General features: G+C 40.0%; 1 protein-coding gene across 1 annotated transcript in view; it reads right to left on the bottom strand.

Moving 5' to 3' along the window:
• VWA8 (von Willebrand factor A domain containing 8) overlaps positions 1 to 26924 on the bottom strand; it is a 524780-nt gene that overhangs the window by 15250 nt on the left and 482606 nt on the right. Inside the window, exons 42-43 of the mRNA XM_073663915.1 lie at positions 13441 to 13566; positions 12102 to 12260 (exon numbers count right to left, since the gene is read on the bottom strand). Of these exons, the coding sequence (XP_073520016.1) occupies positions 12102 to 12260; positions 13441 to 13566 (285 nt within the window). The remainder of the gene's footprint in view (positions 1 to 12101; positions 12261 to 13440; positions 13567 to 26924) is intronic.

The raw sequence follows: 26924 nt of genomic DNA, 5'->3' as shown, positions 1-26924 counted from the left end.
GGATGGCAAAACCACAGTTATTGTTTACTGGGGTATACCACACTTTTTTAAATAGAGATATTTGCGGCTGAACAGTGAGCGACACACTCAAACTGCTTTTTTTTAGATACCAAAGGCCCAAAACTGGATAGTACAGCGATTTGACCAGTGGAACTGCGAAACCACACTGGGATGTCGGGCCTACACAAGACTATTTTCAACAGATATATTTTTGTGTCACAACAGTCAGGAGACACTACTGTTTTTGTTTACGGAAAATATACCAAAACCTGAATAATAGAGATTTTTTACCGTGGGATGGCAAAACCACAGTTATTGTTTACTGGGGTATACCACACTTTTTAAATAGAGATATTTGTGGCTGAACAGTGAGCGACACACTCAAACTGTTTTTTTTTTTTAGATACCAAAGGCCCAAAACTGGGTAGTACAGCGATTTGACCCGTGGAACTGCGAAACCACACTGGGATGTCGGGCTTACACAAGACTATTTTCAACAGATATATTTTTGTGTCACAACAGTCAGGAGACACTACTGTTTTTCTTTACGGAAAAAGTACCAAAACCTGAATAATAGAGATTTTTTACCGTGGGATGGCAAAACCACAGTTATTGTTTACTTCGGTATACCACACTTTTTTAAATAGAGATATTTGCGGCTGAACAGTGAGCGACACACTCAAACTGCTTTTTTTTTTTAGATACCAAAGGCCCAAAACTGGATAGTACAGCGATTTGACCCGTGGAACTGCGAAACCACACTGGGATGTCGGGCCTACACAAGACTATTTTCAACAGATATATTTTTGTGTCACAACAGTCAGGAGACACTACTGTTTTTCTTTACGGAAAAAACTACCAAAAGCTGAATAATAGAGATTTTTTTACCGTGGGATGGCAAAACCACAGTTATTGTTTACTGGGGTATACCACACTTTTTTAAATAGAGATATTTGCGGCTGAACAGTGAGCGACACACTCAAACTGCTTTTTTTTTTAGATACCAAAGGCCCAAAACTGGGTAGTACAGCGATTTGACCCGTGGAACTGCGAAACCACACTGGGATGTCGGGCCTACACAAGACTATTTTCAACAGATATATTTTTGTGTCACAACAGTCAGGAGACACTACTGTTTTTGTTTACGGAAAATATACCAAAAGCTGAATAATAGAGATTTTTTACCGTGGGATGGCAAAACCACAGTTATTGTTTACTGGGGTATACCACACTTTTTTAAATAGAGATATTTGCGGCTGAACAGTGAGTGACACACTCAAACTGCTTTTTTTTTAGATACCAAAGGCCCAAAACTGGATAGTACAGCGATTTGACCCATGGAACTGCGAAACCACACTGGGATGTCGGGCCTACACAAGACTATTTTCAACAGATATATTTTTGTGTCACAACAGTCAGGAGACACTACTGTTTTCCTTTACGGAAAATATACCAAAACCTGAATAATAGAGATTTTTTACCGTGGGATGGCAAAACCACAGTTATTGTTTACTGGGGTATACCACACTTTTTTAAATAGAGATATTTGCGGCTGAACAGTGAGCGACACACTCAAACTGCTTTTTTTTTTTAGATACCAAAGGCCCAAAACTGGATAGTACAGCGATTTGACCCGTGGAACTGCGAAACCACACTGGGATGTCGGGCCTACACAAGACTATTTTCAACAGATATATTTTTGTGTCACAACAGTCAGGAGACACTACTGTTTTTCTTTACGGAAAAAACTACCAAAACCTGAATAATAGAGATTTTTTACCGTGGGATGGCAAAACCACAGTTATTGTTTACTGGGGTATACCACACTTTTTTAAATAGAGATATTTGCGGCTGAATAGTGAGTGACACACTCAAACTGCTTTTTTTTTAGATACCAAAGGCCCAAAACTGGATAGTACAGCGATTTGACCCATGGAACTGCGAAACCACACTGGGATGTCGGGCCTACACAAGACTATTTTCAACAGATATATTTTTGTGTCACAACAGTCAGGAGACACTACTGTTTTTCTTTACGGAAAATATACCAAAAGCTGAATAATAGAGATTTTTTACCGTGGGATGGCAAAACCACAGTTATTGTTTACTGGGGTATACCACACTTTTTTAAATAGAGATATTTGCGGCTGAACAGTGAGCGACACACTATAACTGCTTTTTTTTTTAGATACCAAAGGCCCAAAACTGGATAGTACAGCGATTTGAGCCATGGAACTGCGAAACCACACTGGGATGTCGGGCCTACACAAGACTATTTTCAACAGATATATTTTTGTGTCACAACAGTCAGGAGACACTACTGTTTTTCTTTACGGAAAATATACCAAAACCTGAATAATAGAGATTTTTACCGTGGGATGGCAAAACCACAGTTATTGTTTACTGGGGTATACCACACTTTTTTAAATAGAGATATTTGTGGCTGAACAGTGAGCGACACACTCAAACTGCTTTTTTTTTTAGATAACAAAGGCCCAAAACTGGATAGTACAGCGATTTGACCCATGGAACTGCGAAACCACACTGGGATGTCGGGACTACACAAGACTATTTTCAACAGATATATTTTTGTGTCACAACAGTCAGGAGACACTACTGCTTTTCTTTACGGAAAAAACTACCAAAAGCTGAATAATAGAGATTTTTTACCGTGGGATGGCAAAACCACAGTTATTGTTTACTTCGGTATACCACACTTTTTTAAATAGAGATATTTGCGGCTGAACAGTGAGCGACACACTCAAACTGCTTTTTTTTTAGATACCAAAGGCCCAAAACTGGATAGTACAGCGATTTGACCCGTGGAACTGCGAAACCACACTGGGATGTCGGGCCTACACAAGACTATTTTCAACAGATATATTTTTGTGTCACAACAGTCAGGAGACACTACTGTTTTTGTTTACGGAAAATATACCAAAAGCTGAATAATAGAGATTTTTTACCGTGGGATGGCAAAACCACAGTTATTGTTTACTGGGGTATACCACACTTTTTTAAATAGAGATATTTGCGGCTGAACAGTGAGTGACACACTCAAACTGCTTTTTTTTTTAGATACCAAAGGCCCAAAACTGGATAGTACAGCGATTTGACCCATGGAACTGCGAAACCACACTGGGATGTCGGGCCTACACAAGACTATTTTCAACAGATATATTTTTGTGTCACAACAGTCAGGAGACACTACTGTTTTTCTTTACGGAAAAAGTACCAAAACCTGAATAATAGAGATTTTTTACCGTGGGATGGCAAAACCACAGTTATTGTTTACTGGAGTATACCACACTTTTTTAAATAGAGATATTTGTGGCTGAACAGTGAGCGACACACTCAAACTGCTTTTTCTTTAGATACCAAAGGCCCAAAACTGGATAGTACAGCGATTTGACCCATGGAACTGCGAAACCACACTGGGATGTCGGGACTACACAAGACTATTTTCAACAGATATATTTTTGTGTCACAACAGTCAGGAGACACTACTGCTTTTCTTTACGGAAAATATACCAAAAGCTGAATAATAGAGATTTTTTACCGTGGGATGGCAAAACCACAGTTATTGTTTACTGGGGTATACCACACTTTTTTAAATAGAGATATTTGCGGCTGAACAGTGAGCGACACACTCAAACTGCTTTTTTTTTTTTTAGATACCAAAGGCCCAAAACTGGATAGTACAGCGATTTGACCCGTGGAACTGCGAAACCACACTGGGATGTCGGGCCTACACAAGACTATTTTCAACAGATATATTTTTGTGTCACAACAGTCAGGAGACACTACTGTTTTTGTTTACGGAAAATATACCAAAAGCTGAATAATAGAGATTTTTTACCGTGGGATGGCAAAACCACAGTTATTGTTTACTGGGGTATACCACACTTTTTTAAATAGAGATATTTGCGGCTGAACAGTGAGTGACACACACAAACTGCTTTTTTTTTAGATACCAAAGGCCCAAAACTGGATAGTACAGCGATTTGACCCATGGAACTGCGAAACCACACTGGGATGTCGGGCCTACACAAGACTATTTTCAACAGATATATTTTTGTGTCACAACAGTCAGGAGACACTACTGTTTTTCTTTACGGAAAATATACCAAAACCTGAATAATAGAGATTTTTTACCGTGGGATGGCAAAACCACAGTTATTGTTTACTTCGGTATACCACACTTTTTTAAATAGAGATATTTGCGGCTGAACAGTGAGCGACACACTCAAACTGCTTTTTTTTTTTAGATACCAAAAGGCCCAAAACTGGATAGTACAGCGATTTGACCCGTGGAACTGCGAAACCACACTGGGATGTCGGGCCTACACAAGACTATTTTCAACAGATATATTTTTGTGTCACAACAGTCAGGAGACACTACTGTTTTACTTAACGGAAAAAACTACCAAAAGCTGAATAATGGAGATTTTTTTACCGTGGGATGGCAAAACCACAGTTATTGTTTACTGGGGTATACCACACTTTTTTAAATAGAGATATTTGCGGCTGAACAGTGAGTGACACACTCAAACTGCTTTTTTTTTTTAGATACCAAAGGCCCAAAACTGGATAGTACAGCGATTTGACCCATGGAACTGCGAAACCACACTGGGATGTCAGGACTACACAAGACTATTTTCAACAGATATATTTTTGTGTCACAACAGTCAGGAGACACTACTGCTTTTCTTTACGGAAAAAACTACCAAAAGCTGAATAATAGAGATTTTTTACCGTGGGATGGCAAAACCACAGTTATTGTTTACTGGGGTATACCACACTTTTTTAAATAGAGATATTTGCGGCTGAACAGTGAGCGACACACTCAAACTGCTTTTTTTTTTTAGATACCAAAGGCCCAAAACTGGATAGTACAGCGATTTGACCCGTGGAACTGCGAAACCACACTGGGATGTCGGGCCTACACAAGACTATTTTCAACAGATATATTTTTGTGTCACAACAGTCAGGAGACACTACTGTTTTTCTTTACGGAAAATATACCAAAAGCTGAATAATAGAGATTTTTTACCGTGGGATGGCAAAACCACAGTTATTGTTTACTGGGGTATACCACACTTTTTTAAATAGAGATATTTGCGGCTGAACAGTGAGTGACACACTCAAACTGCTTTTTTTTTTAGATACCAAAGGCCCAAAACTGGATAGTACAGCGATTTGACCCATGGAACTGCGAAACCACACTGGGATGTCGGGACTACACAAGACTATTTTCAACAGATATATTTTTGTGTCACAACAGTCAGGAGACACTACTGTTTTCCTTTACGGAAAATATACCAAAACCTGAATAATAGAGATTTTTTACCGTGGGATGGCAAAACCACAGTTATTGTTTACTTCGGTATACCACACTTTTTTAAATAGAGATATTTGCGGCTGAACAGTGAGCGACACACTCAAACTGCTTTTTTTTTTTTTAGATACCAAAGGCCCAAAACTGGATAGTACAGCGATTTGACCCGTGGAACTGCGAAACCACACTGGGATGTCGGGCCTACACAAGACTATTTTCAACAGATATATTTTTGTGTCACAACAGTCAGGAGACACTACTGTTTTTCTTTACGGAAAATATACCAAAAGCTGAATAATAGAGATTTTTTACCGTGGGATGGCAAAACCACAGTTATTGTTTACTGGGGTATACCACACTTTTTTAAATAGAGAGATTTGCGGCTGAACAATGAGCGACACACTCAAACTGCTTTTTTTTTTAGATACCAAAGGCCTAAAACTGGGTAGTACAGCGATTTGACCCGTGGAACTGCGAAACCACACTGGGATGTCGGGCCTACACAAGACTATTTTCAACAGATATATTTTTGTGTCACAACAGTCAGGAGACACTACTGTTTTTCTTTACGGAAAAAGTACCAAAACCTGAATAATAGAGATTTTTTACCGTGGGATGGCAAAACCACAGTTATTGTTTACTGGGGTATACCACATTTTTTTAAATAGAGATATTTGCGGCTGAACAGTGAGCGACACACTCAAACTGCTTTTTTTTTAAGATACCAAAGGCCCAAAACTGGATAGTACAGCGATTTGACCCATGGAACTGCGAAGCCACACTGGGATGTCGGGCCTACACAAGACTATTTTCAACAGATATATTTTTGTGTCACAACAGTCAGGAGACACTACTGTTTTTCTTTACGGAAAAAACTACCAAAACCTGAATAATAGAGATTTTTTACCGTGGGATGGCAAAACCACAGTTTGTCACGCTGTCTCTGTATACTGGAGGTAGGGGGCCTAAGCTGACCCTAAGCTGGGGCCCTGACTAATCCCTCAACCTGGAGGTACTGTTAAAGGTACAGAGGTCCAGGCCGCCAGCGTAACCCCTACCTCCTGAGGATCCCTGCACCTAAGTAATCTAGTCCTGAGAAGGACCCCGATCACAACAAAAGGGGACAAGTAATAATATGCCCACACACAGTACTTAGACGAACGAGACAGTACAAGGGAAAAACCAAAACCACCTTGCATACAAAAACTACACAACTACAACAGAGGGAACACCAACGGGAAAGGAGATAAATGATAAAGCGAGGAAGGGAAAAAACACTCCAAATACACTTATCTCTGAAACTCCAAATACCACGATCCGCTCTGTTAGTCTGCATGAAATGCTTTCACCGACACTTCCCTAACAGACCAGCAGGCATTTGAAGGAGTCTCACTACAGCAGCATTGATTGCAGCTGGGCGAGGCTGGACCTCGTCTAGCACAGAGAGAGAGAGAATTAACTCCCTCACTGCCGAAAAACACAAAGCACCAAAAAGTCAGCTGCGAGAAGTCAGGCTGTGTAATCGTGACGATCTTCGTGGCGACACACCCGTGACACAGTTATTGTTTACTGGGGTATATCACACTTTTTTAAATAGAGATATTTGCGGCTGAACAGTGAGCGACACACTCAAACTGCTTTTTTTTTAGATACCAAAGGCCCAAAACTGGATAGTACAGCGATTTGACCCATGGAACTGCGAAACCACACTGGGATGTCGGGCCTACACAAGACTATTTTCAAGAGATATATTTTTGTGTCACAACAGTCAGGAGACACTACTGTTTTTCTTTACGGAAAATATACCAAAACCTGAATAATAGAGATTTTTTACCGTGGGATGGCAAAACCACAGTTATTGTTTACTGGGGTATACCACACTTTTTTTAAATATATAGATTTGCGGCTGAACAGTGAGCGACACACTCAAACTGTTTTTTTTTTTTTAGATACAAATGGCCCAAAATGGATAATACAGAGGTTTGAACCGTGCAAGTGCAAAACAACACTTCTGTTTCTCTAGCCTACACCAGACTATTTTCAACAGTTATATTTGTGTCTGAAAAATCAGAGACACGCTTTTTTTTTGGGGGGGGGGGGGGACACACCAAAAGGTTAATAAGACGGGTATTTGTACAGTGTGAAGGAGGAAAAAAAAAGGAGGATTTAGATGAAGAAAAAAGGATTTTTCCTGGCCCCCGACACCTGGTGCTAAGTCCAGCAATTTCAGCAACAGGGGCACACAGGACTGTAATGCAGCGTTTGCTGGTATAACCACTGTGTCTCCTATACAGCCCGCCTGCCTGGTATCTGGGATGGATATTAGTCCTGAAAAGGACTGTTTGTTTGTTCTGGCAGCCTTTACAGACCCTACACTAACTATTTCGCAGTTTATATCTCTCCCTAAATCAGCAGCGCTGTCCCTACACTGTCTAATCCGGAGCAACTGTGTCCAAGATGGCGGCGCCCGGTTTTAAATACTCGAGGTGACGCTGTGCGGCCAGCCAATCACTGTAATGCCCACAACCAACATGGCTGCAGCATTACAGTGACTGGCTGGCAATCCCTGCATGTTCATTGGCTCTGTAAAGAGCGCCAAACATGCAGGGCGGAGACCCGAGCTCCCGCCCGAGTAACCCGGAAATGCTTGGTGCTCGCCGAACATCCCGAGTAGCGTGGTGCTCGGGCGAGTACCTAGCAGTGTCGAGCATGTTCGCTCAACACTAGTCATCACCAATCTGGCAAAAACATATTGCTAGTGTAAACAGAGGCTTAAAGGGCTATTCCCACATCCATGGCATTTCCTGTGAATGTGCGTCAAAGATAGAATATCCCTCCAAAATGTCTGCAGCCATTATGGCAGAATATTTTAGCACATTAATCCCTTAATGACCAAGCCTGAATAACCAGCCATTTTTTAAAAAATTTTCACTAACATTATGAAGCTTCGTTTTATGCAGAAGAAATTGTATTTTTTATCGCTGTTTTGGGGTATACAGTACAGCCCAAAAGTTTGGACACACCTTCTCATTTAAAGATGTTTCTGTATTTTCATGACTTTGAAAATTGTACATTCACATTGAAGGCATCAAAACTATGAATTAACACATGTGGAATTATATACTTAACAAAAAAGTGTGAAACAACTGAAAATATGTCTTATATTCTAGGTTCTTCAAAGCAGCCACCTATTGCTTTGATGACTGCTTTGCACCCTCTTGGCATTCTCTTGATGAGCTTCAAGAGGTAGTCACCGGAAATGGTTTTCACTTCACAGGTGTGCTCTGTCAGGTTTAATAAGTGGGATTTCTTGCCTTATAAATTGGGTTGGGACCATCAGTTGTGTTGTGCAGAAGTCAGGTGGATACACAGCTGATAGTCCTACTGAATAGACTGTTAGAATTTGTATTATGGCAAGAAAAATGCAGCTAAGAAAAGAAAAACGAGTGGCGATCATTACTTTAAGAAATGAAGGTCAGTCAGTCCGAAAAATTGGGAAAACTTTGAATGTATCCCCAAGTGCAGTTGCAAAAACCATCAAGTGCTACAAAGAAACTGGCTCACATGAGGACCGCCCCAGGAAAGGAAGACCAAGAGTCACCTCTGCTTCTGAGGATAAGTTTATCCGAGTCACCAGCCTCAGAAATCGAAGGTTAACAGCAGATCAGATTAGAGACCAGGTCAATGCCACACAAAGTTCTAGCAGTAGACACATCTCTTCAACAACTGTTAAGAGGAGACTTTGTGCAGCAGGCCTTCATGGTAAAATAGCTGCTAGGAAACCACTGCTAAGGACAGGCAACAAGCAGAAGAGACTTGTTTGGGCTAAAGAACACAAGGAATGGACATTAGACTAGTGGAAATCTGTGCTTTGGTCTGATGAGTCCAAATTTGAGATCTTTGGTTCCAACCACCGTGTGTTTGTGCGACGCAGAAAAGGTGAACGGATGGACTCTACATGCCTGGTTCCCACCATGAAGCATGGAGGAGGAGGTGTGATGGTGTGGGGGTGCTTTGCTGGTGACACTGTTGGGGATTTATTCAAAATTGAAGGCATACTGAACCAGCATGGCTACCACAGCATCTTGCAGCGGCATGCTATTCCATCCAGTTTGCGTTTAGTTGGACCATCATTTATTTTTCAACAGGACAATGACCCCAAACATACCTCCAGGTTGTGTAAGGGCTATTTGACCAAGAGGGAGAGTGATGGGGTGCTACGCCAGATGACCTGGCCTCCACAGTCACCAGACCTGAACCCAATCGAGATGGTTTGGGGTGAGCTGGACCGCAGAGTGAAGGCAAAAGGGCCAAAAGTGCTAAGCATCTCTGGGAACTCCTTCAAGATTGTTGGAAGACCATTTCCGGTGACTACCTCTTGAAGCTCATCAAGAGAATGCCAAGAGTGTGCAAAGCAGTCATCAAAGCAAAAGGTGGCTACTTTGAAGAACCTAGAATATAAGACATATTTTCAGTTGTTTCACACTTTTTTGTTAAGTATATAATTCCACATGTGTTAATTTATAGTTTTGATGTCTTCAGTGTGAATGTACAATTTTCATAGTCATGAAAATACAGAAAAATCTTTAAGTGAGAAGGTGTGTCCAAACTTTTGGTCTGTACTGTATATAAATTACTAATTTCATATAATTATTTTTTGTGTCACAAATGTAAAATAAAGTGATTTTAGTGTTGTTTTATTTTTTTCTCTGTTTATATTTTTTACTGTTCATGTTTCACACCAAGTTACCTGTTGATGAATTCTCCAGGTTATTACGCTCATGTGAATACCTTAAATGTGTAGGATTTTAGTTATACGTATGTAATAAAATGTATTTTTATATATACCGTATTTTTTGGACTATAAGACGCACTTTTTTCCTCCAAAATTTTGGAGGAAAGTGGGGGGTGCATCTTTAAGTCCGATATATATATATACTGTGGCTGTGGGTGGTGTGGGGGGAGCGGCAGAAGTGGAGGAGCGGGGCACAGGAGGCATTAGCCACCTGCTGCAGCCTACAGTGTGCCCGCTTCAAAAGAAAATGAATATTCACTGCTCCCCACGCCCATTGGCGTGGGGAGCAGTGAATATTCATTTTCCTTAATAGCACGCACACTGTACCTGCAGCGCGGCTCCTGGTATGTATGGCACCCTTCACACCTCATCCTGGTATGTATGGCATCCCTCTTCCTGGTATGTATGGCACCCCTCATCCCGCTTGCTGGTATGGCACCCCCTGATCCCCATCACGCTGCACACAAAAAATAAACAATTATGTTATGGCACCTGCTCTCTCCTCCAGCGCTGCGTCCTGCTCTGCTGCAGACACGGATCTCACTGGGTGAGCCGCACATGGCGTAACTGCTATGCTCCCTCACACTGTGAAATGCTGTGCTGGAATAGCCACTGCTCTGCAATATTTACTACAACCCATGGGAGTGGATTGTAGTGAACATTCATGGTCTTTAATAGCAGGCACACTGACCGCAGAGAGGCAGCAGGAGCCGCGCTGCAGGTACAGTGTGCACGCTATTAAGGAGAGTGAATGGTCACTGCTCCCCATGCACACAGTGCCGGTGTGCGGAGCAGTGACTATTCCGGCACAGCATCTCACAGTGTGAGGGCGCATGGCAGTTACGCCATGCACGGCTCACACAGTGAGATCCCTGTCGGCAACAGAGCGGGAGGCAGCGCTGGAGGAGAGAGGAGGTGAGCATAATTGTTTATTTTTTGTGTGCTGAGTGATGGGGATCAGAGAGTGCCAAGCATACCAGGAAGATGGATGAGGGGGCCATACATACTAGGAAGAGAGATGAAGGATGGCATACATACCAGGAAGAGAGATGAGGGGTGCCATACATACCAGGATAAGGGGTGCCATAAATACCAAGATGAGGGGTACCATACATACCAGGATGAGGGGTGCCATACATACCAGGATGAGGGATACAGGGTGCCATATAGACCCCACGCCACCAACGCTTCAGCCCCCCAGCTAAGCTGATTATAACACGCACCAGTTTATAAAAAAAACATTTTGGGGTGCGTCTTATAAACCGATGAGTCTTATAATCTGCAAAATACAGTACATTGTTCATTTTTTCCTCATTGTAACTGAGGCATCCATAGGAACCCCATTATACAAGGAAAAACAGCCCCCTGCTGTGCCAGACCTCACTAACACAGTTGTACTGGCTCTGCTAGGACCCAGCAGCTCTGTTATGGAATCATATGATTGCCAGGTCATACAGAAGCATTAGCAGCAAAGATTTCTGGAGAAGCCTGGGATTAAGGTGTAACTGGAGTTACTTTGTTTTTTATTAAATATGAATTCTGATAAAGCTGTTTTAACTACACAGTCCAGACATGTCATGATCACCATTATTATATTCGCAGACCTTTACTTTTAAAATTGCTAGCACATTTTCACTAACAATGAGTAAAACTTCCATCAATATACAGCTGTTAATTTGTAAATAAAAAAAAGGAGTAATTATTTTTATACATTTACCACTATACTTAAATCTGTGTTTTTAGCAAAAAAGTGGCACCAACTTTCTGCTGAGACATTCCTTTCCCAGTTTAATCTAATATTGCATCTGAAAAATGAATCATCAACCATGGTAAAGTGTTTTTCCTTATTGTGACAACAGATACAATGAATCACACCATCACAAGTGACGGAGCTGGCCATGCAGCATGAATCAGCGGTCAGGTTACCTTTAAGACCATGATGCATGTGTAATTCTTATTTGTAATTACCTTGAACTTATGCTCATAGTTCTCAAATGCTTCCATCAGCATGCATGTTGCTTCCATAGAGCGCTCCAGCCTGCCGTCCAACCCATTAAAGCGATACATACTGCCAGATACATCAACCAGGAGACGCAACCGCTTGGGTTTTTGCTGTGGACTTCCAAGCTGTGAAAAGTTTCAGTATACAAGAGACAGAGTCAGGCATACTGTTGCTATATATTATAAATACTGAATTTTTATTGATTGACAACACAGGAACATTACTTAAAGGAGTTTTCCAAGCTTGTGGTAATTTCTATAGTCAACCTATGTGATTGCAGATTGTTGAATCTTGACAGTGTGCACAATGCACACTTTCAGGACTTTTCTCTACTGCCAGATTGAGCAGACGTCGCATGACCATAAGTATGCGATTTGCAAACATTCTGTCACATGCCAACTAGATTGTGATGAGAATCTATGGGCAGGCGACCGCCAGTGTGCAAATTGTGCACTTTGAATACTCGATCTGGTAATACAGTAGAATCCTGACAATTTTCAGTCACAGAGCAACTGCAGAAATTTAGCTGAAGCCTTGAAGACTAACTATGCACGTATTTTAAATTAAGCACATTTATTTTTAGCAGTCTTAGCAAGCAATTTATATTTAAAGATGAATTTTGATAGCATTTTCCAAGTAGGTTTCGCATCTTTCTCAGTATCAAGCACTGCTGTTGGTGGGTTTCATCACTGAATTTAGACCACATTCCTGTAGAGACTTGATCCATCCCTCACATAGTACAGAATGGTCATATATGAAGACAGGGATCGATTGCGGATTTGTCGTTTTAACTTGTGGCATGGTCATCCAGAACGTCAACCATCACAGACAACCTATGAGTGACAAATCATTCAGAAAACGGCCATGTGAAATCATAGCCCGTCACTGTGTTCAGGATTATGCACGTCAGGTATGTCACACACAAGATTTTTGTACATGTCTTGAGGTTCTGTGTACGGTCTTCTAATATTATCCTGATTGATATTTGCATATGTCAGATGTACAGAAATGGCAATGGACTTCAACATTTCTACCTAAAATCACCAGTAAATGTACTATGTACTTATATGTATATAGAGTAACTATAGAATTAAAAATCCTTTTTAAAATAATTTAAAAATAATGTACCATATATCATCCTTCAAAGTATTAACACTGGAAAAAAAATGTTTTATGGAAATGTCTTCTATTACAGATTTGGCATTCACCCGCCATCTGACCAATATGATTAATCAGACATGATTCTACTACATAGCCGCACCCCAAGAACATCATGTCCAAGAAACACCTTAGCAGACCACTTACCTCAGGCTCAAGCTCTCCACGCCTTTTGTAAATTGCTTTTTCTCCTGTCAAACCATCAATGATTTTGGTGTCATCCAGCTCTCCAATTGCTTGATGCTTAAGCCATTGTCGTTCTTTACCCTTTGCCTATAATAAAGCATAGGACGGGAAGAATCATATCATTCTATCCATATCTTTTAGTATACGGTTATATATTATGCAGTGCAATCTGTCCTGCCAAACTGTAACACTACTGGACCTCCTCTTCCCTCAGATTGTTTATTACATTTTCAATAGTTCTTCTTAACCACCATTCCACATCATCCTATAGATCCTTTGGTGCTTCTACAGCCATAGTTAAAAGATTAAAGGGAATATGTCAGCAGGTTTTTGTTATGCAATCTAACAGCAGCATGATGTAGGGGCTGAGACCATGATTCCAGTGATGTATCAGTTTACTGGATGCAGCAGGTGTGAATCACAGTTTTCTCTCCAGCAGATCAAGCAGAGCTTGAAATGCTGAGCGGATAATGACCCCACTGATTGGCAATTTTCTGTGTACATTGTATATGGACAGAACGCTGCTAATTAGTAGTGGGGCGTGGCTGGACCAGGAGACAGAAAACTCCTAGTTCTATAGTGATAATCTCATGCTAATAAAACACTAATTTTATAGAAACAGCAAAAGACAGCCTAGAAAGTGACACCACTAGAATAACGGTTTCTGCTCCTACGTCATGCTGTTCTCAGATTACATATCAAAAGATCTGCTGACCGATTGCCTTTAAAATAAAAATAATATCAAGAAAAGGTCAAATTTAGTATACTTTCCGTAGAGCCATACGAATAATGAAAATAACGCAATTCTTGCTACATATACAAGCAGTATTCATTAAACTACATATATCACGCACAGACATTGTAAGTATTTAAAATCCCAAGAGCAAAAGTCACAAAGGAAGCTACACAGAACTAAATGTGTCATGACCCAGACCTTCCACAGAATGGTATGTGAGATCACCAATTTAGCAGACCAAATCCAATGTGTTCCGACACTAGCTGAGGCTTCCTCAGGGGCTGTGTAAACACACCGTCCCTCCAGGTCTGCTGAACTGGGGATTTCACTCACTACTTTGTAGTACTATTAACATTTTTTTTATTTCCACATTCTGCTCTAAAGACCACTCTTGGTATGCTTGTACCTTCACATGATAATACTGTGGGCTCTGAATAGATAGATTTTATCTTGTAGACTCATATTTGGACACTCATAAAACTGTGTTCCCGTTAGGAGGGCTGGGAATTGACATAAATCTGTGTATATTCCCTTTTGCACTTGTGTTTTTAAATGCTTTTAATATCTGTTGTTCTATATGTGATTGAATGACTGCTTGTATATATTGCCACTACTGACTAAGTAGGCATTTTCACAGGGTCGCACATTACTTTTAACACACAATTAAAAGACGGATAACTCAAAATATACTGATTTTTCCCATTTTGTATGACTTTTTAGCTTGAAACAACAACAACAAAAAAAAACAGATACAGGGCATTATTATCAGCGGAGGGCAGGATTATAGTGACAGGTAATATCTCGATTACAAAGCTGGAGGCACAGAACACGATTCAATAGAAGATGTGGACACATCACGCTCTATTATTCCTTCCCACACAATGTACACAGTGATTATCGTACATGACACAAAGCATGCTCACAACATTCTTCCATTGGGGGAGATTTAATACTGTCTTAACCTAAAGAACATAAAACAAAACAAGGCATGCAGAAGCTAAGCCAACTTTTCACAGCGCAATACATTTGGCACATCTTGTTAGACACTGTTCTCTTGCTATATGTCATCTCTTGGTTTTCTTCCTTTAGCCCAATATATTACATCCACACTGGAGAAACTATGCTGACTTACTGAGTGTACCTGTGTAATGATGAAGTCTATTACACTTTTTTATTTTGCTTTTAACCCAAATATAAAAAAGAATGTAAATCCCTAAATGCATACAGAAATAAAATAAAGCCACGTGGTTTCATTGTATTAAAGGGTTATTCCCAAAATCATCATGTGGTCTCAGTTTTTGGTAAATACAGAATTAATCATCTGTGCCAATAACATATATTTTTTTTTTTTTTACATCTGCTCTGCTTTGCAGATATCATCCCCTTAATGACTCCCTCCCACCCCCAGGGCTCTTTTTACCCTCCTCTGCCACTGGATAGAACGTCCATTATTTAAAATGTTGTCGGTCGATCATGCACAGATGCACCTCATGACCCCGTCTATTAAACCACTCAAGGCATTGTCACTAATCTGACGGCAGGTTTCTAGCAAAGCTCGGCTATGCTTGATACTGAAGATCCCACTGATATTAGTTGCATTTGCACCCAATGACACTGTTAAATTCACAAAAAACTGATGCACCTAATGACCTAGTCTAATAACCCATTCTCCAAAACCTCTCACAGCATCCTCACTGCTCTCACAGCCAGGTTGTAGCACTACTCGCTATGTTATGCTCAGCTCTGCTGTGCCTGCAGGAGACAGTATGATCACGTTTATAAGAGGACACTGGACCTTCCAAGTGCACATTGCAAGAACAAAAATATTTAAACATACAATGTGTGTGCACCAACCCATCACCCTGATTACCCAGCACATTTATTATTTAATGTGGATATATATTAACAGAACTAACCTTATGACATTTTTATAAAACCATGTTTGCATTTACTATTTGCAATAACTTAATACAATAAATAGTATACTACACTACTTCTTTCCCTTCTATTGCCCCTTTCCTCTCTGTTGTCTCTTTCTATCTCTATTTCCTATGTATTTCTCTCTTTTTATTCTCTCTTTCATTTTTTTTCCTGTCTTTCTCATTACTCATTCTACCTTCTTTCTTGCTTTTTATTCCGCTCCCATCTCTTTTTTAAACATTGAGATTTAACTATCTCTGTAAGAAAGAGCACAGGAGAAGAGTGGGAGGGGTATGCAGTACTCAGTAGTAGCAGTGTGCTGCTGGGAAATGTAGTTTTAGCACATAAGAATAGGATCGCCCATTCACCTCTGTGAAATGCATAGAAAAGCAGATGGAGATGAAAAAAGACACAAAAGGTCCAAAAGAGAAATGTATGATATTGTCATTGTGGACATAACCCTCAAACTAACCCACACATTTTTATATAAATTTGTTCCCCCTCAATGGACACATGACGTCCTAATTATCAGTTTGGTCGACAATATTTATTCTACTGTTTCTTTGCTATATTTCTCCTTATTTACATTTGACAATACCATGCTAAATTCTTGTAAAGTCTTAAAAATGAATGTATGTGCTTCCTATGGAACGTATACTCTCTGTGTTAGATGTCTTGCTTATCAACTGGTGTGCTAGCTCCCAAATTATAAGTAGCTCTTTCATGGCGAGCTGGCTGGCTGCCTTTTCACAGACATGATACAATCTCGCTGGAGTTAGCATCTTCATGTTGTGGGCCAACTCGGAGCTGAGCAAATTATTACTTGAAAAGCATGTCTTAGAAGTGACATCATGCAATTCTGCATATGAGCCGCTCATGTGCATGGCTCACAAAGAGGTCTTGAAGTCCTTTGAAGGTTGAGAGCTCTAACAAATTCTCCTGTAATTGGATCTGTATCTCAGTGAATGACAGAACTCATTAAAGCAGGTTTAAATACCATAAAAAAAAAATAGAAATCTATGTTTTCATCGGTATAAAAATTACTTCCATATTTATGTGAATCTTATTTATATTATTTATTATTATGAACACACCTCTCGATCATTAAGTTAAGGTTTTTCACTCAGTCGCATTACCCCAGGTGGATAAAATCCAGTCCCTCACCATGCAGTCTGCCTTTACATACATTTTTGAAATAATGGCTCATTCTATACTCACTGAATTAGAGAGTGGTACTGTAATAAGATGCCACAGGTGTAATAAGATGCCACAGGTGTAACAAGTCAGGACATGAGAATTCTTCCCTCCTAATATTCAATGATCAACTGTGAGTGGAATTATTGAACAGTGGACACATTTAGGAACCACAGTTACACCAGACCGGCGCCTTTCTCAAGATCTTAAAAACAAGTTTTTAAACTAGGACGTTTTATATAAGAACAGAAATATGAAGATCCTCATAAAATCATTTTATTTATAAAAACTACTTCTCTAGTCCTGTTTGCTGGTAATTTGTCAACAATATATGTTAGTCTCTTACCAGAAAATATCTGTTTCTGAGAATTGCTTGATGATAACGCATACAGACTTTTGTTACATATGTATGACTAAACAATAAACGCCTAAGATAAGCACCAGAGATAATCTATTGGGATGCAGAATTTTAAATTATATTACTAGGAAGTTTCAAAGAACTATCTTAATCTGCTAAATTCTGCAGAAATGTATTGTATTGAAACCACAACACTGTCCTCTAAATGTTGGTAGCTTTGATGGGTAATTACACAAATAAATTATACCTTGAGCACAATAAGTTTGCAGCCAAGAATACTCTAAGCAGACTCATCAGTCCATTTATAACGGTAAGTGCAATAAGATGACACAGAGTTTCACCCTGGGGCTTCACCTGCTCTTAGAAAGAACCTGTGACAAGGATTGCAGTCAATAAACCACCAGCATGTCATTATGCGGCTAAAGTTTAGTGTTCCAAACATGTCCATATCAAAACAGATTTCAGCATTAAGTAGTAAAAGGATTTATACAATAGTGGGAGGAGTGGGAGATGGGTCCAGGAGCAGAGGGCACATGTGTTTTGGACCCCTGAGGACAGCATATGTAATAAAGAATTCATCCCAAATTGCTTACCAAGCTGTGTAGCACTTGTGATTTTGTTTGGCAGAAAATGTTAGAATAGCTCTGAACATGGAAGGTATAATAGGGTAACTGCCTGGTATCAACTACAAGCCCCAGAGGCGATATCTGCCTGTTATGGATCTTAATACAAGTAACTGACCTCTTTTATGTAGCGCCAGTGTCCTTGCATGCCTCCGCACCCCTCCCCCAGCAGGGGCGCCGACTCACTCACCACTCCGGAAGCCCGCCTTCTGTCCCTGCGCACTCCTGGCAGGTCTCCAGACAGTGCGCTTAGAGCACGCGTGTGTCCCTGGTCTCTTAAAGGGATAGCGCACACTCTCGTATGTTTCCCCAGCCAATAGCTGGAAGACGCTTACTACTTAAGGCACTTCCACCTGTTGGGAGGTGCCTGAGCAACATTCTAGTTAGTGTGTTTTTAGCCTGCCTGTTGTTAGGTCCTCTTTGTAAGAAAATTGCCTGATATTGTTCCAGTGTTTGCTAACCTACATACTGCCTGCTATACAGAGCCACACAGTCTGAACCAGTATCAAGTGGCAGTCCTGTCGGCTATCCATAGCCGAACTGTCTGTACCTTTCCAAGTGGCTGTCCCATCCTGTCTAGGACTCAGTATCCGAACTTACGTCTCTGACCCTTGTGGTCAGCTGCTACTGCCGGACACTGCCCTGGAGTGGTAGCTGTCAGCTACCTGCCGCATAAGCCTGACCCTACCATCAGAGGTTGCAGTGAACACCAGGTAGCTGCTTAGTTATGCCCCTCCAGGGTAAGCCCAGTCCATAGTGCAGTGGGTCCACTATCCACTAGCGTTATTTTTATACGTACCTTTCTCAAATGTAATGCAGCGTCTGTAAATAGTAATTATTTTTACAAACAAAACTTCCATTCTTCGAATTTAAGACACATGAACACTCAGCCGAGCCAAGTGTCAGAAGGAAACAGAAGAGCAGAACGTGCATGAAATACAAGTATGCGATCCATAGCTCACAAGAAATGGCAGTTAATGACCTTTGAAGGTAAGAATAGGTTTCGAAAACAACAAAAGGTTAAAAAAGTGAAAAAAAAAACTTTATTGTAACTTCATTAAAATATATAGCATAAGCATACAATGAAGCTATATTGAAACATTTTCACTTTTTTAACCTGGTGCTGGATTGGATACCTATTGTTACATTTCAGTAGTACTGCTTGATGCCTCATAAGCTGGATCTCTGCACAGGAATGTGAATTGCCTAAGGACTGGGAGAAACAACATGCACGACAATGAATAGGGTGAACTGTATAAAAACACTTTTATTTCACAAGTAAATTACCTTTCCTACTCTTGAATACCTGACTACAGTTGTGTTCTAAAAATATTGCTATATATACATGGTCTGAATCTGAACGCAATTAAGACTTAATCTGTCATCAAGACTTAATTTGTGGGGTATTTGAAAAATTTACAATATTCAGCATTCTGCTAATCCCTTATTTTTTAAATAGTTAAAGATTCACGTAAAATGACTGAATAATCCTTTGTACTAGTAAATCCATATATTATATTGGATATAAAAAGTCTACACACCCCTGTTAAAATACCAGGTTTTTGTTATGTAAAAAAAAAAAAAAAATCAGACCAAGAAGAATAATTTCGTAACTTTTTCTACTTTTAATGTCACCTATAATGAACAATTAAAATAATGTACCCTTTAAATTTATGACAGCATTCAGTCTGTTTGGGTAGGTGTCTACCAGCATGGCACATCTAGAATTGGCAATCTTTGTCCAATCTTCTTTACAGTAGTTCTCCAAATCTGTGAGATCGAGAGGGCATCTCCTGTGTACAGCGCCCTCTTCATGTCAGCCACAGATTTCCAATTGGATTCAGATCTGGCCTCTGGCTGGGCCATTCCAAAGCTTTGGCCATCTTCTGGCGAAGCCATTCTTTAGCTCATTTGGATGTCTGCTTAGGGTTGTTGCCTTGCTAACTGGTGAAATTCCTCTTCATCTTTTTAGCAGAGGTATGAAGGTTTTGATGCAAAATTGACTGATATTTGGAACTGTTCATAATTCCCTCTGCCTTGATAATAATAGCCCCAATTTCAGCTGCTGAAAAACAGACCAAGAGTACATTGCTTCCTCCACCATGTTTTGCTCTGGGTATGGTGTTCTTTTTGGTGATTCAGTGTATTGGCTTTGCGCCAAGCATACCTTTTGGAATTATGGCCAAAATGTTCAACCTTGGTCTCATCAGACCATAACACATTTTCTCACATGCTTTTGGCACCCTTGATGTAGGTTTGGCAAAACAAAGCCAGGTTTGGATTTCTTTGTTAAAAAAAAAGGCTTCTGTCTTGCCACCCCACCCACAAGGCGAGACATATGAAGAATATGGAAGATTGCTGTCACATGCAGTACACAACCAGTTCTTGCCAGAAATTCCTGCAGCTACTTTAATGCTGCGGTAGACCTCTTTTCAGTTTCCCTGACCAATAGTTTTCTTGTCTTTTCATCAATTTTTAAGGGACGTCCAGTTCTAGGCCATGTCACTTTGTGCCAAATTTAAGCCACTTTTTGATTACCATCTTCATAGTGTTCCATGGTATATCTAATGCCCTGGAAAAAAAATGTTGTACACTTCTCCTGACTGTTAATTTTCAACAATGAGATCCCTTTGCTGTGTTGTAAGTTGTTTATGGACCGTGGCTTTTGCTGTAAAATGCAACTAACAAAATGTCAGGAAAATCCTACTAAACCAGCTAAAATTTATACGAGGTTAATCAGAATCACTTTAAATGATGGCAGCTGTGTACTGACTACTATTTAACATGAGTTTAAATGTGATTGGTTAATTCTGAACACAAGCATATCCCTATTATAAGAGGGTATTTACACTTACGCAACCACATTATTTTAGGTTTGTTATATTTAATTTCTCCCTCAAAATGATTTCAGTTTGTTTCTCAGGGATTTGCACAGATTATGGGTGACATTAAAAGAAAAAGAGTTCTGAAATGATGCTTCTTGATATGATTTTTTTATGATAAAAACATGGAATTTTAACAGTGGTGTGTAGACTTCTTATATCCATTGAACATGCATTGGCATGCTTTCAATGAAAATATTAATGGTTGTCTGAGGAATGTTCTGCCACTTTGAATACACTTAAACATGCAAATCATCCACATCCACTGCTGGCAGCAACCTGTGCAACTGCCGACCTATGACGTCCCAGATGTGCTTGATGGGAGACAAGTCCGGAGACGCTGCGGGCTGCACAGGCTGCTCACAGTAGCATGAAGATCATGCAGCCTGGCATTGTTGTGTTGTAAAATGGCAAAATGAGATTTCTCAGAAGCTACTCAAACCAATACCCATATTATGAAAGATGGCATATGAGATAATTAAACGGCAAAAAGGAGTAATTTATCCTCATCTCCATTACAACATTGAAATATGATATAACTTGTACCTTTTACATTCACTTTTATGAATATTTAATGTGCTATTAGTTGCTGTTTAGAAGAAAAATGGTTATTTTGCAATAAAAAGTTTATTATGTATAAGATTGCTCAGCATATCATCCTGTGTAAATACTACATGTGCTGCTGAGAATAATAATATTCTATGAGCGCAGAGTGATCTGGTTAACAATTGTCTGTGTGCACGGAAGTGCGGTTGACCTATCTAAACAGGCATCTAAACTACGACCGATCTGCTTTTAATGGCCACAAGTCGCCCAATATAAACGCGCCTATAGGATCCAGGGATTGACTATATTATTATAATTAATAGAATTATTATTTTGAATAAAGGCAGATAATTAAGCATTTCTTCACATGGGTAACGGGGATTGAAAGGAATTCACAATGTGAAGGTGGCTGAAGTCTGCATATCTAATCTCAGCCTTACCTTGCAGAGGACATCATGATCGTATACTCAGTGCTATGAAGCCTGGGATTGCAGCCAGGAGGTAATATGCTGGTGCTAAATTATGTTCTCTCCTGATGTCCTAATAATAATAGTTATTATTATTATTGAAGAAGGACATTTTGCTCCAACACATTTGTCTCGTCATCTAGATTTGCACATAGAGCCTACACTGCACTATGATCTAATAGACATAACTGATGCTGGTTTTAGTAGCTGTTTAGCAGACAATATGGTATGTACCGTGGGCTCAGGGTAATTAGTAAGATAATTACGTAAACATATTAAATGTAATTGGTATTCATTGACAGCTGTAATGCACGACTGCTTATTACTTGTAGCTGGAATCGTCAGTAATTTCAGCATATCACGCCATGTGAACCAACCTCGTTTTCTGTTCCGTTTCTTTACTTCATTTTTCCAACATGTTTATTATAGTACCTATTAGTGTATGTGCACATGTTTAAAAAATTAGAAGTGCACTCAGTGTTTTGTAGATGGAGGTGCAAGCAGATCAGGGTGGATCCTTCCTACATATATTTGTATTCACTGCACACTCTTTGGATCAAGGACAGACACACCAGGGGTTCTACCTGTGCAGCTGCACAGGGGCCCAAGATGTAAGGGGGTCACTTCCACCTCCAAAGCGGCGAGCATTGGACTGCAAAGGGCACATATACTGTTCTTACACAGGGGTCCTCTTATCAGTGTCCGCCCCTGCTTTGGATTATGCAAAAAATGACATGTTTAATGCAGTCAGCATAATATACAAATGATGAAAGAACACTCAGTGTTTCAAGCGACTAGCATGGAGAGAGACTCGGGAGAGTCAAAACATTTTTTGTCGCTTGAAGGACTAAAAACACAGAAATTTTTGCATCACAGTGAATTTGAACACATATTAAGTATTTGCAGCAGAAATTTCTGCACCAAAAACTAATCTCTTGGCAGGAAGAATGCTGCATAAAATACACACGTTTTTGATGAGTTTTTCCCTGTTGATTTGAATGGGAGCTAAAACGCTGACAGAATTGAGTGCTGCGGATACGAAACTGCTTCAGATCTGCAAGGAAAATATAAGGGGCGAGAGATTTCAGAAATCTCACTCATCTTGCTGGTACTGTAAAATGCAGCGTTTTGGTGCAAAAACTTCAGCTGCAAATACTTAGCGTGTGCACATACACTTAGGGTTTTGCACTTATAAATGGAGTGCAATATAGTTTAAATGAAAAAAAAAATAAGTATCTAAACTAAAACATTAAAAAAAGAACACTGAGGCAGCAGTATGAAAGAATTACTCTTAGCCTCACAGGTACCCATTCCCGTGGAGTTGCTGGGATACCCCCCAGGACATTCCTAGGATGGAGCAGTCCATCGTCTGGGACCATGTCCGTACTGACCAGTTTTTTAGAACATGGAGCCTTTATTTTTGTCTAAGTAATCTGAAGAATTCCTATCTTAGCTAGATAACCAAACTAATTCAAAGCTGTAAGTTTGGACCAACACCCTCCTCATTTTTCCCGTTTTCTTTATCTTTCCTTCTCAATTTATTTTGTTTCCTTCTCCTTTCTTGTCTTGTATATTGTTAATCATGTCTGCTTTGCCTGTCAGTTTATCTACTGATTGCATCTCTAGCATGTTTCTTTTATGATGCTGTTTAATAAAAATAATTGAACTATAAATGAACTCCTCTTTAAATCAGCTAAACATAACATTTTTAAAATGGCTTTGTCAAGCTGAAACATTGCCTTCCGCTATTAAAGGGAATCTGAGGGTAAGAGCAACCTCTACCCCAAGCATTTTAATTACATAGTTACATAGTTAGTAAAGCCGAATAAAGACTTGCGTCCATCAAGTTCGACCTGTTAGTTCTGTAATTGCTAAAGTTGATCCAGAGGAGGGCAAAAACCCCAAATGATTTAGCCAATCTTCACCTGAGGAAAAATTCCCTCCCGACTCTGAAACCAGCAGTCAGAATAAATCCCTGTATCAACCTACTATTTTATTCTATTTTTAAGTATATGCAGAAATCTGCCTGGTATCTAGAAAAGCATCCAGTCCCCGCTTGAACTGGTTTAGTGAATCCGACATTACCGTCTCCTCACTCAGTGAATTCCATATTCTCACTGCTCTTACCGTAAAGAACCCCTTCCTATGCTGGTGCTGAAACCTTTTCTCTTCCAGTCTTAGTGAATGCCCTCTTGTTACCGTAATATCCCTCCTTTTGAACAAATCCCGGGCAAGGTCTCTATACTGTCCCCTAACATATTTGTACACATTTATTATGTCCCCCCTCAACCTTCTCTTTTCCAGGCTGAATAGTCCTAGTTTTGCCAACCTCTCTGGGTATTGCAGTCCCTCCATTCCCCTTATTAATTTTGTTGCCCTCCTTTGTACCTTTTCAAGCTCATTTATATCCTTTCTATATATTGGGGCCCATAACTGAGCACAGTATTCCAAGTGTGGTCTGACCAGTGCTTTGTACAGTGGAAGAACAATGTTCTCATCCTTTGCAGCTATACCTCTTCTGATACATCCCATTACCCTGTTTGCCCTTACAGCAGCGGCCTGACTTTGGGCACTCCAATTTAGTTTGCTATCAATCAAGATGCCCAAGTCCTTCTCCATCTCTGAATTCCCCAATGATTTCCCATTCAGTGAGTACTGGTGACTTCCATTTTTCCTTCCCATATGTATGACCTTACATTTCTCCTCGTTAAACCTCATTTGCCATTTAATGCTCCACCTACCCAGCTTATCCAAATCCCTCTGTAGGTCTTCACTATCCTCTTTTGTATTAATTGTTTTACATAACTTTGTGTCATCTGCAAATATTGATATTTTACTATTTATCCCGTTGACTATGTCGTTAATAAAGATATTAAATAACATTGGGCCTAGTACAGACCCCTGTGGTACCCCACTAGTGACGCTTACCCAATCTGAGTATATTCCATTTATAACCACCCTCTGCATTCTATCCTTTAGCCAGTTAGCTACCCACTTGCAGACATTTTCCCCCAGCCCCATCATTCTCATTTTGTATACCAACCTATTATGTGGCACGCTATCGAACGCTTTTGAGAAGTCGAGATACACGACATCCACTGGTTCCCCCTGATCTACTCGAGAGCTAACCTCCTCGTAGAAGTCAATCAGGTTTGTTTGGCAGGAGCGATTCCTCATGAATCCATGTTGGTTCGGGGTTAATAGATTATTAGCATCAAGATGCTCCATGATTGCCTCATTAATAAAGCCTTCAAAAATTTTGCCCACAACGGACGTCAGACTCACCGGCCGATAGTTTCCGGTGTTACTTTTTGCTCCCTTTTTGAATATTGGCACTACATTCGCCTGTCGCCAATCAAGTGGTACAGACCCAGTCTCAACAGAGTCCTTAAATATAAGATATAACGGTCTGTCTGTCACATTACTTAGTTCCCTTAGTACCCGTGGGTGTATGCCATCAGGTCCTGGTGATTTGTTTATTTTAATGTTACTGAGGCGTTTCTGTACCCCAGCTTGGGTTAGATTTGTCATACTTAGTGGAGGATTAAGCTTGTCACTTCTCATTTCGCCTGTTAGTTCTTTTTCCTTTGTGAAAGTTGACGAAAAAAATGTATTTAATAGATTAGCTTTATCCTCATCTTTCTCTATGATTTTGCCTTCATCACTTTTTATCGGTCCAATATTATTCGATTTAATCCTTTTACTATTTATATACGTAAAGAACAGTTTGGGATTTGATCTACTTTCCCTAGCAATACGTCTCTCTGTTTCCTCCTTTGCTATTTTTATTTGTTTTTTTGCAGGTTCTCGTTTTTTCCTTGTAACACATTAGTGTCTCCTTGCTGATTTCCTGTTTTAATCTCTTGAATGCCTCTTTTTTGCTATTTAACGCCCCTTTTACGTTCTTGTTCAACCATATTGGTTTCCTCTTATTTCTGGCCCTTTTATTCCCATACGGTATATACCTCTCGCACTGAGTATTCAGAATTCTTTTGAAGGTTTCCCATTTACTATTCGTATTTCCTTGATTAAGAACTTTGTCCCAGTCTATAAGTTGAAGGTTTTCTTTCAGCTGATCAAACTTCGCCCTCCTAAAGTTTAATGTTTTAGTTGTTCCCTTATTGATAACCCTACTGAAGGGCATTTTGAAATTGATAATATTATGATCGCTATTACCTAGGTGCCCCCCTATCTGTACCTCAGTTATTCTATCAGGCCTATTAGTCAATATTAAGTCCAACACTGCCTTCCCTCTCGTTGGTTCCTGCACTAGTTGGGAGAGATAATTATCCTTGATATTTGTCAAGAACCTTTTTCCTTTCTGCGATCTACAGGTTTCTGTTTCCCAGTCAATATCCGGGTAGTTGAAGTCCCCCATTACAATCACCTCATTATGTTTTGCTACTTTGTCTATTTGTCCTAATAGCAGTTTCTCATTCTCCTCTGTTATATTGGTGGCTTATAGCAGAACCCCAGTAATATTTTATTATTATTTTTTGCCCCCTCTATCTCTACCCACATGGACTCGACCCCCTCTTCTCCCTCTCCTATATCTTCCCTTAGTCTGGGCTTTAGACGTGACTTTACATATAAGCAGACTCCTCCGCCCTTCCCCTGTTTCCGGTCCCTTCTAAATAAACTATAATCTGTTAAATTTACCGCCCAGTCGTAGCTATCGTCTAGCCAAGTCTCTGTTATACCTACGATGTCATACCTCTC

The sequence above is a fragment of the Phyllobates terribilis genome, unplaced genomic scaffold (genome assembly GCF_046119375.1).
Source record: "Phyllobates terribilis strain yellow unplaced genomic scaffold, ASM4611937v1 Scaffold_2__4_contigs__length_985480577, whole genome shotgun sequence".
In the NCBI taxonomy this organism is placed as follows: domain Eukaryota; kingdom Metazoa; phylum Chordata; class Amphibia; order Anura; family Dendrobatidae; genus Phyllobates; species Phyllobates terribilis.
This window is presented reverse-complemented; position numbering and strand designations above follow the sequence as displayed.